The sequence below is a fragment of the Papilio xuthus genome, unplaced genomic scaffold (genome assembly GCF_000836235.2).
Source record: "Papilio xuthus unplaced genomic scaffold, Pxut_1.1 DF827679.1, whole genome shotgun sequence".
Taxonomy (NCBI): Eukaryota; Metazoa; Arthropoda; class Insecta; order Lepidoptera; family Papilionidae; genus Papilio; species Papilio xuthus.
In genome coordinates, this window is record NW_013530970.1 from 1,033,885 (window position 1) to 1,044,647 (window position 10,763).

A 10,763-nucleotide genomic window follows, 5' to 3' on the forward strand; every position below is an offset into this window, starting at 1 on the left:
TTTTACAAATAATAACATGAATAGTATCTATTGTCAGCACAATATGGGTTGTGTTTTGTTTTTAGAATTAATTTCAGTCCATTGTTGCAAGGCGCCGTGGCTTAGTTGGTTAAAGCGCCTGTCTAGTAAACAGGAGATCGCGAGTTCGAATCTCGCAGGGGCCTATGGTACTTTTTTTAGAATTTACATTTTTCAGTTGTGCAATGAATCTGGCGAGGAAGTAGGAAAATGTGAACAAGGACAGTTATATTTGCGCAGCAAATTATGTATATTGCAGGTTAGTTAACCAAATCTTTCAAAAATAATCACAATTTTTAAAAAATTGCATGATGTTTGAATTGAAGCTTTATCATTCTTTTAATCCTGCTTAGATGAGATTTGGATTATTTGCGATAGTCAATTGTTTAATGTATAAATGTTTCAGGGTTATTACAAAAATCCTGAAGCTTACGATGAATGTCTATCGAGCGACGGATGGTGGAAGACTGGTGACATTTTCTACCAAAACAATGAAGGCCTCATGTTCTTTGTTGAAAGACAGAAGTTTTGGTTTAAATATTTGAACTATCACGTAAGATACATTGACAGACACATTGTTCCCCTTACAGTAATATTATCTTAAAATTTTTGTATTTACATTTCACTAGATGGCGTTTTAATTAATTCTTTAATATGTATTAATTGAAAACAGCAGCACGGAAGACTAGTCGCTTCTTCTCGCGCTATTCTCTTTTCTTTTCACCTTTTTTTTTTACAATTAAAAAGGCAAAGGTTCTTACTGGCCAGTATGCCACTATGTCAGAATTATTATTTATGCACTAAACAAATACATTCAAAGATTTCTTTTCATTTTTCAAAATTCAATTCAAAGAGCTTGTTAATAACATCTTTTTATACTGACCAGATATCTCCTGAAGAGTTGGAATCTGTTATCGGCAGTGTACCAGGGGTCAAGGAATGCGTTGTCGTCGAGACTGACAAAGGACCAGCGGCGGGCGTTGTCAGACAACCTAGTTACCATATATCAGAGAATGATATCGATGACATTGTTAACTGTAAGTCTTAATACTTACTCTTGAGACAGCTTATCTAGATTCGACAAATAACTCGAGACAAAGCTACAAGTAACCACATACACCTGGCGTAGTAATTATATATAACTAGCTATCGCTCGCGACTCTGTTTGCGAGGAAAAAAAACTTAAGAAGTATCCTATATGTTCTTCCCGACTATGTTTTATATCTATGCTAAATTTCAGTGAGATCCATTGAGCAGTTTCGGAGATATCTTAACAAACATCCATCCATCCATCCATCTTAACATTTGAAAAAATGAAAAAATGATTTATTACTTGAAAAAATGAAAAAATGATTTATTACTTTAACAAAAATGGTACATACTAACATTTGTGCCGGGACTTCCATTTAAGCATCCATTTATAAAACTAATTTAAATATAGGGTGAAAAGTACCTAAACCTAACATCCATACATCCAAACATTCGCATCTATAATATTAATAAAATTTTATGTTTACTTTTTCAAGCTACCCTTAGTGATTACAAGCGTTTACGAGGTGGGATTGCGTTCGTGACGTCATTACCACGTACACACAGCGGAAAACTGCATCGAGCCGATTGTCGTAAATTCATAAACAAAATGCTAGGATGTCAAGAATAAGACTACGATAATATAATTATATTCAAACTTTATAGCAGCTCCTATCCGTTCAATTGAACACTTAAATTAAGTAGAGGAACGTCAAACTTCATACATAGCGGCCATTTTGATATTTTTTTTGTCATTTTATGAAATTTGTGACGTAAAGAGAAATTATACTGTAATATAAGTATAGCTAATGTAGTTAGGTGCAAAGAAGTTTTTACATGTTTTAGAATTTAAGAATTTTAGTGTAATCGCAGTTAAACTGATATATAAACACGGCTAAACACTCACGTATATACGTCCGGTGGCGGCACCGACTAGTTTCGAGCCCATCGGGGGCCCTTCATCAGGATGAGTGGTACTGGTATTATTTCGCGGACGCGGCCCGTCGCTCACCGTGCAGCCACCGGACGTATATACGTGAGTGTTTCGCCGTGTTTATATATCAGTTTAGTATAATGTCTCACGAAAGTTTGAGTAATCGTAGTTTTTTGGTTAAATTAAAAATTAATTGTAAAGTGAAATGGGTTTCTTATTATTTAAGATTGATATACAAGTATTATAATAAAATCTATATAATGTTATAAACGCTGCAATTTTCTTATTAATTTATTAACCTTATTCTTAATTTACTCCACCTTGCACCACCCACCACCTTGTGGGATGCAAGCTAGGGAGAGAGAGAGAGAGAGAGATTCTTAATATATTACATTTCATATATAAAATAAAAAATTATACAAAATATATTGTATTAAAAATAGAGCACCACCGGCTGCGGAGTCTCATGACTCAAACAACTAGTGGTCAAGGCTGCAGAGACAGGAACCTTCTCACGATGCGTGCGGTTTCTAGGATAACTGCCTTTTGTATCGTGCCCTTAATCCAACTGTTTAGGGAGAGCTTCTTGAGATGTTGGTCGAAACTCTTCGCTATCAGTCTATTCACCAATATGACTATCGGAATAATGGTAGATATATTATAAATATTGTTTGTTTTATTTAAACTTTGTTATCTTGTTACGTTTTCTATGTGTAAGGTTAGCAAACTTGCCGACCTGACATCGCCTCGCGAGGCTACTACAAATCACTACAAAGTCTTGATTGAAAACATTCTTAATTTCAAACTACTAATTACAGTATAGTTGCAATGATTGAAATACATCGCTACGTCGACATTGACGTTGATATGGTTGTCGCATAAATCACATACGCGCTGCGCAATGTAATCATCCGTGCTATAAATCACGCACCGGACGGCGCGGTTTTTGGAATGACGTCGATGCAATAGGCGTCTCGGATGCAGATGATCTGTGACTTTGATTTATGCACGAGGACGGCTGAGGCATACATTGCCCTTCATTATCTCATATCTTGCACAATCAGTTACGTATGTGTCAGGTAACAAATTCAATCATTGAAAGCCTAATTTTAGGTGTGTGATTATTCTTTCTTGAATATATTTTTTGGGTTTTAATTAGTATATTAAAAGATGCAAGTTAGCGGCCAACCTTCAAGACTGAAAAGGCACTAGAAGAAGAAGAAAAGATGCAGGAAGATGCTCATTCTTTTGTCCTAACCGTGCCATAAATTATTTTAGTACTTATAATATGTTAACAACTAGATGTAGCCCGCGACTTTTCCAGGCGAAATAAAAAAAAATAGTGTTCTTTTAGGCTATCTTACTAAAATTATAAATGCGAATGTTTAGATGAATGGATGGATGGATGTTTGTTTGAAGGTATCTCTAGAACGGCTGAACGGATCTCAATTAAATCTGGCATACGTATAGAACACATAGGCTACTTATTACGGTCAGCGCGGACAGTGTCGCGGGGGACAGCTGACATTGTTCAATATGTATAGCAAATTTTAGCGAGATCCGTTCAACTGTTCTGAAGATATCTTCTTTAGAATTACAATATTAGTAAGATTGCTAAATGTTAGCTTTAGTTTTACTCGAGATCACGAATTTTCTGAAAACATCTGGCGTTCTTCAAGTCGCAGGCGTTCATTGAAAATGCTTGAATTATTTCACACAGCAATTAACCAAAGTAAATATTAAAAACAAGGTCGATGATTTTGAAATTTATCGATCAATTCTTTTTGTAGGTAAAGTGTACATTTTAGTTTAGTAAATGAAACAAAGGAAAACAATAGATTTTGAACTTTGAATACACGGCGAAGGCTTCGAAGAGAATAGCTATTCAAGTAATGGACGGTATGCGCCTATCCTGTGCAGATTTCGATCGCTCTTGGGCGTGCCTCCGACAGATTGCACGAGTAAAAACAATACCTTAGGAACTAGAATGCGGAACGCTTGTAAGAGGTTGAGCCACGAAACTAACGATTTTAACTTACTAATATTAAAAATGTGAATGTTTAGATGATGTTTGTTTGAAAGTATCTGCAGAACAGCTACATGAATCTCGCTGAAATGTGGCATAGATATAGATTATAGTCTGAAAGAACACAGGATATTTTTATATTTCTTAATTCTGCGCGGACGCAGTCGCGGGCGACTGCTAGTTACATTATAAAACTCTTGACACTTTCTTTACTATTGCTGCATTCGTTAACATTTGTTAATGCTAAGAAAGACGTAATATTAAAAGTGTTTAAAATTTTCACACACAAAGACAGATTTGAACAATAACAACCAAAGTCTCGGTAATAAAATCACAGGGTTAAAATTATGTTATACTAATCTTACTAATATTATAAATGCGAATAACAATAGTTAGTTGAAAAGTTGGAGGAAATCCAATAATAAAATGTAAAACTGGTTATCAAAGTACAGAGTGAAGCGTGACTAAAAACTCGTATATTTCGTGGCCCCAATCATACTGGATACTTATAGAGTAGTAACACGTGCAGTAGCGGTATGCATTACATGCTTTATTAGATGCTTGAGGACTTGCAGTACTGCCTCTTAATAAAGCTGCTTTACACTAAGAAAAGTTAACGCCTTCTGTGGGAGTAAAGCGCTTTAAAGCGTCTTATGAGTATAGAAACTTGAAGATGAATTGTAAATTTGTATTAGACAGTAGCGTCAAGCAAAGTTTGCGCTTTAAAGAATGTGGTCTTATCTAGGTTGTCTACGATATTATGGAGTAATTTTCTTTCAATGTTATTATCTATCTTTTTTAAATGATTCTCCAAAATCTCCGTATAAAACTAATCGACATCCTTGTCATTATGTTTGAGATTTTTATCTCAGAAACCCACTGATAGTCTGATAATTTTCATCACCTTCGACGACCGAATCGACTACTATTTTCATGTTTTTCTGATGACAGAACAATAAGACTACGCGACCAGTAAGATTGGGCATAACTATAAAAATTAGACAATGTTTCAAATGCATTTAACTTTGAACATTCGTCAATCTTTTTACATTACATTATAACACCCAGCGCCGATTTTCGACAAATCATGGCCTGGAAATGAGTTTTTCACCGAAATAACTGTGGATACATATTTATGGTGGTACTGTGGGTAAATATAACCACTCGTCCTTATACCTATATCCTTCACCGGCGTTCAAACGGTTAAAACACGTGTTTAACTATACTTACTCCGCTGCCGCATCGACCCAAAGTGGGTCCTGGCCTCCGACACAAGAGATCCTTCTCTTTTGTCGATTTCGTAACAATTGTTTTTTTCCGTAGTCGATTGTCAGCCCGCTGCAGAACCCCCATATTGCTGGAGGACCACACTCTACTTTGGTCAGCGAGCTCACCGGGCTTAGCTGGGTAGCGTAGCTATGCTGTTCTACCAACCACTCCCCCATCCGCCACACGGAGTACGCTCCCTATACGCCGTGAGGGCCAACGCGGGGGTTTAACTGTACAGTGTAACTATATTTTTGAAGTAATACAGATTACGTTAAAGAATTTATTCGCAAATGAGTTTGAATACCGTAAATATAATATTCAAAATATACTTAAGCCAAAGCTTGTTAGTTAAGTTAGAATACGAAACTTCACCTTGGGTATTAACATATCTTATTATGAATATCGATTTTTACTTACCCTAATTTTAATCCTTAGGTTTTTATTATAAAAGCGAGGAGGTATGAACGAAAAGACGAGTAGTGTGACCAACCTCACTCCAACCGGAGGTTGCAAATTAGTCTGGAGTAGTTCATAATATTGTTTTTCTCCAAGACTTTTTTGGAAGCCGACTTTTCACTAACGTAAGTTTGTTCTTTTAACTTCATATATTACTAGCTGCCGACCGCGACTCCGTCCGGGTGGTATTAAAAAAAAATAAGTAGCCATCATCCAGACTATGTTCTATGACTACATCTATGCCAAATTTCAGCGAGATCTGTTGTGTCGTTCCGGAGATACCTTCAAACATACATCCATCCATCTAAACATTCGCATTTATAATATTAGTAAGATAAGATTCATTTTTTGTTTTCATATATTTTTGATTATTCATCATCATTCATCATCAGCTCACTATATGTCCCCACCGAGGGGCTTGGAGCCTACCCTAAGTTAGGGGTGATTAGGCCATAGTCAACCACGCTGGCCTAATGCGGGTTGGTTGACTTCACACATATCTTTGAATTTCTTCTCACATATGTGTAGGTTGCATCACGATGTTTTCCTTCACTGTAAGAAAGTCGGATAAATGTACATATGTAAAATCGGAAATCGAAAAACACATTGGTACATGGCGGGATTCGAACACAGGACCTGCAGATTGCAAATCAAGTGACCCCTCAGCCACCGACGCTCTTTATTTTTGATTATGCCGCGTAAAAATCACTAGAGTTATCTGAACAAATGTACCTAAATAAAAGATTTTAGCAATTTACTCTAGTTTATTATGAGACCTTTCTCTTGACTCTCCTGAGACTTTATGTACTTGATGATTCTTCTAACCATATTTTCAGTCCATCACAATGACATTAGAAGAATGGACTGGACAGATGTCGGCGTACGGCGTAACCAACCAGACCGTTGTTGATAAAGTGCCACAGGAAATGCTGCATCTGGTTGATCCACACTGGTAAGAGGTTTAAAAGATAATAGATGCACAAATCTAAAAGTTACTGTAACAGCTGATTTAAACCTATTTTAATGCACTACAAAGTAACAAAATAATTGCTTATTTCTGTCTGTTCTCTTTTGAGTATATTGTTATTGTTTTTTTTGTTTTAATTTGTAACAACTCTCTTATTATATTATATTTTTAACAATAACAACATAACTCATGCAGTTAATCCAAAGACGTAAGCAGAGATCACAGAACTTCGTTTTGGCGCGCTTCACACCTCATTCGCTTCCTCTAAAATTTTTTTATTTAAATATAAGCAGATTTCCCCTAATTAACTAATATTTTTAGTACCATCCCAACTAAGCTCTAGAATTATGCTAGGATATGGTTTACGACAATAGTCGAATGAAATTCGAACCCCCGACCTCGTGATTGGTAATCCGTACGGTTAACCATTAGGCTATTGGCGCTTCACATTAATACATCTAAGCATACATGAACGTTGGTTTCGGATACTCTTAATAACGACCTTCTTAATTATATTTGTAATGTATGAAATATTATAATACCAGTGGATATGATTTTAAGGTTTCAATTTCCACCAATGAACCCTCTTTGGCACGGACTGCTGGGTTTTACAATCGGAGTTCTAGGCTTCATTTCCATGGTCGGCAACGGCATGGTCATCTATATTTTCTCATCAACAAAGGTGATTTAAACTAATTATGATATTAATAAGGCATATATTTTTTTTTATTTATAAGATGTCGATATGTATTGAATTTAATCACAATTTTACAAATTAGAATTTACGAAAGCATCATTAATTATAGTTGTAAAAGAATATAAATTAAATGTAATTAAATTTAACAATTGTTTTAAACTTTGAGTATTAAAACGAAACGCGAGATAAATAAATTGCAACTAATAAAATAACAAACTAATGCGAATCGACATAAAACTTTTTAATTTAAAATCGAGCGGAGCGTATTTAGTAATTATAGTTAATTAAACGTTTATTATTATTATTAACAACAGATGATTATTATGTATATTTTAATAATTCATTTGTTTACAGAATCTGAAAACACCATCAAATTTACTCGTAGTAAATCTAGCTTTTTCTGATTTCCTGATGATGTTTACAATGTCACCAGCTATGGTTATAAATTGTTATTACGAAACCTGGGTGTTTGGTAAGTAACTAAGATTTACCACATGGAATTTTTTTTTATATCATAATTTGGCAAACGAGCGAGCGGCCACCTGAAATCACTGAAATAGCGAAGTGACCGTTGCCCATAGACACACGCAATGCAATGCGTTGCCTACCTTTAATCGACGGAGGAAAGGATGCACAGAAAGAAAGTATTTTCCCTTCCCATGCATCCTCTCATCCGGAAAGTCCACTTCCACTTCCCATCCTTTTCTTAAAATAAATGGTGGGAAGGGAAATTAGGCCTCCAGGAAGGACACACACTCATCAGACGAAACGCGGAACCACTTCCACTTGATGCCTGTCTTCTGTATGGTCGTGGTATTTCACCGAAAGAGCTGGGCCAATTCGTGCGAAGATGTTAAAGCGGGCTCTACCACTGTTGGAAATTTTCTGACATTGAGAGAGGGCGAATACAAGTTGGGGTTACCAGTGTGCAAAAATATCCAACTTTTAAAACTCAACAATGTTGGAACGTAAAGTAATTGATTAGAAACTCATGATGATGTTGATGTAACGTCCATCAATTTAAAAAATTTAAAAAAAAACTTTTTTTAATATTTCACATCTGAATGTGACAAATGAAAATCATTGATTGAACCCTATTTAGTGACCTTAATTCGCTATAATGGTACTCCCCCATTCTTGTTCTGTTCGTTCGGTCTTTTAGTGGTGCATTGATTAAAGATAATTTTAATAAAAACTTTTTTGAATGTTTTATCATCGTCGAAACCGTTGATTGAACCCTATTTAGTGGTCTTATTTCGCTTTCATGGTTCTCCTCCATTCTTGTTATCTTCGTTCGGTCTTTTTGTGGTTCATAGATTAACATTAACCAGCTATATCTTTTATTTTATTTCAGGTCCTTTCGCTTGTGAGTTGTACGGTTGCGCAGGATCATTGTTTGGTTGCATATCTATCTGGACGATGACTATGATTGCTTTTGATCGCTACAACGTAATAGTCAAGGGAATAGCTGCTGAACCAATGACAAAGAAGGGAGCTTTATTACGGATACTTTTCGTTTGGTTCGCTTCTCTAGCTTGGACATTGGCACCTCTGTTTGGATGGAATAGGTAAGTTTGGACTTGAAATACTGTTTGCTTATCTTTATGATTAATTTTCTCAACCCCCTAAGCTTTTCATCTTATTCATCTTTCAAAAAAAAATTCTGCACAGACGAAGTCGCGGTCGAAGGTTTTATCATGTCTTATTTTTGACAGATATGTTCCCGAAGGCAACATGACCGCGTGTGGTACCGATTATTTGACTAAGGATTGGTTAAGTCGCAGTTATATTGTTGTTTACGGATTCTTCGTTTACTTTGCACCGCTGTTGTTAATCATCTACTCATATTATTTTATTGTCAAGGTATGTTTTGTAACTACATTTTTAAAGACTGAATCATAAATTGCAATATTTAAAAGATCCAACAACATTAAGGCAAAGGAATTTTTGAATTAAGCCAAAAAAGTTGAAGCAATAGTTAATTTTTTTCTTTAATTCTTCCTTAATTAAATTCTATTGTAAACTTTGTTGTTTTCAAGGCCGTTGCTGCTCATGAAAAGTCAATGAGGGAACAAGCGAAGAAAATGAATGTTGCTTCCCTAAGATCATCGGAGTCCGCAAACACTAGTGCTGAATGTAAATTAGCTAAGGTAATAAAGTATTTGAGTTAATATTGAAAAATTATTACGCGAAATTATTGGGACTGACCTAATGAAGATATAGGGAGCCAGGGAAGGAGTAAGAATTGGGTGTGACGCAATGGATATACATAAATATTGCTTATTTAGATTTTGTCTTGTCATTTTATAGGTTGCACTTATGACCATTTCGCTGTGGTTCCTGGCGTGGACTCCGTATTTGATCATCAACTTCACGGGTATCTTTGCGACTGCGCCAATCAGTCCGCTCGCAACCATCTGGGGCTCCCTCTTCGCGAAAGCTAATGCTGTTTACAACCCGATTGTATACGGTATTAGGTAAGTAACAATACATAGATAATAATAGTTCAACAAAGAGTTTAACTTACCATTGGTTTCTGAGACCAAAATCCCCGGTTAGAACATATTGTCATCTTTGTTTTGTCAAAGATAATGTCAGGGATGATATGTTTTATGCAGATATTATGTTCTCAGAAACCAACGATATAAGGAACATTCAATCATAAATTATATAAAACAAAAGACACGTAAATGGTCTGTTTGCTGGTATGTTGAATATAGTGAAGATGAGAGAGAAAAAACTGGCAGGTTTCGTAAAAAGAGCAGGAAATTATTGGAATTTGAGGACCTTTTTCTTTTTACAGTCATCCACGATATCGTGCAGCCCTATACAAGAAGTTCCCCTCCCTGTCATGTCAAGCTACGTCAGATGAAGTTGACTCGGTCGCGTCAAACGTCACAGCTGTGTCAAAAGAGAAACCGGCAGCCTGAATATTGAACTACCTAATTAAAGATTTATTAAAGCTAAGAACGGACTGAAAACTAACGACTTCGGCTATGTATTTGGAATGATCGCAGAATGTTATATTTTAATAAAAGCAAACGGTTTTTACCGACACGTAAATTTTATTTATTTTATTTTTAACCTATTCCATTGTGACGTCATCGAATACTGGTATTACTTGGAATCGAGTAGCATTTTAAATTGGTTACATATCTGTCTAAAGAATCAATATTGTTTGTACATCATCATCAGCTCACTATACGTCCCCACCGAGGGGCTCGGAGCCTACCCTAAGTTAAGGGTGATTAGGCCATAGTCAACCACGCTGGCCAAGTGCGGGTTGGTTGACTTCAGAAAAATCTTTGAATTTCTTCTCAGATATGTGCAGGTTGCATCACGATGTTTTCCTTCACCGTAAGAACGT

General features: G+C 35.8%; 2 protein-coding genes and 1 non-coding gene across 4 annotated transcripts in view; all 3 read left to right on the plus strand.

Annotated features, from left to right (window-relative positions):
• LOC106117826 (probable 4-coumarate--CoA ligase 3) overlaps positions 1-1,931 on the plus strand; it is a 10,683-nt gene extending 8,752 nt beyond the window's left edge. For both annotated transcript variants that reach the window (XM_013312283.1, XM_013312282.1), the window contains exons 9-12: positions 197-277; positions 425-571; positions 905-1,055; positions 1,545-1,931. In XM_013312283.1, coding sequence (XP_013167737.1) covers positions 197-277; positions 425-571; positions 905-1,055; positions 1,545-1,678 — 513 coding nt within the window. In that variant the 3' untranslated portion in view covers positions 1,679-1,931. The remainder of the gene's footprint in view (positions 1-196; positions 278-424; positions 572-904; positions 1,056-1,544) is intronic.
• Positions 91-164, plus strand: TRNAT-AGU (transfer RNA threonine (anticodon AGU)). The gene has a single exon. It is a non-coding gene; the product is annotated as a tRNA-Thr (tRNA).
• Positions 1,932-5,766: 3,835 nt separating the features above from the next.
• LOC106117827 (opsin-1-like) lies at positions 5,767-10,446 on the plus strand. Its single transcript, XM_013312284.1, has 9 exons — positions 5,767-5,857; positions 6,569-6,684; positions 7,261-7,381; positions 7,751-7,868; positions 8,751-8,964; positions 9,112-9,259; positions 9,436-9,546; positions 9,707-9,873; positions 10,200-10,446. The coding sequence occupies exons 2-9, from the start codon at positions 6,578-6,580 to the stop codon at positions 10,324-10,326; spliced, it is 1,113 nt and encodes a 370-aa protein (XP_013167738.1). The 5' UTR covers positions 5,767-5,857; positions 6,569-6,577; the 3' UTR covers positions 10,327-10,446.
• Positions 10,447-10,763: the final 317 nt, after the last annotated feature.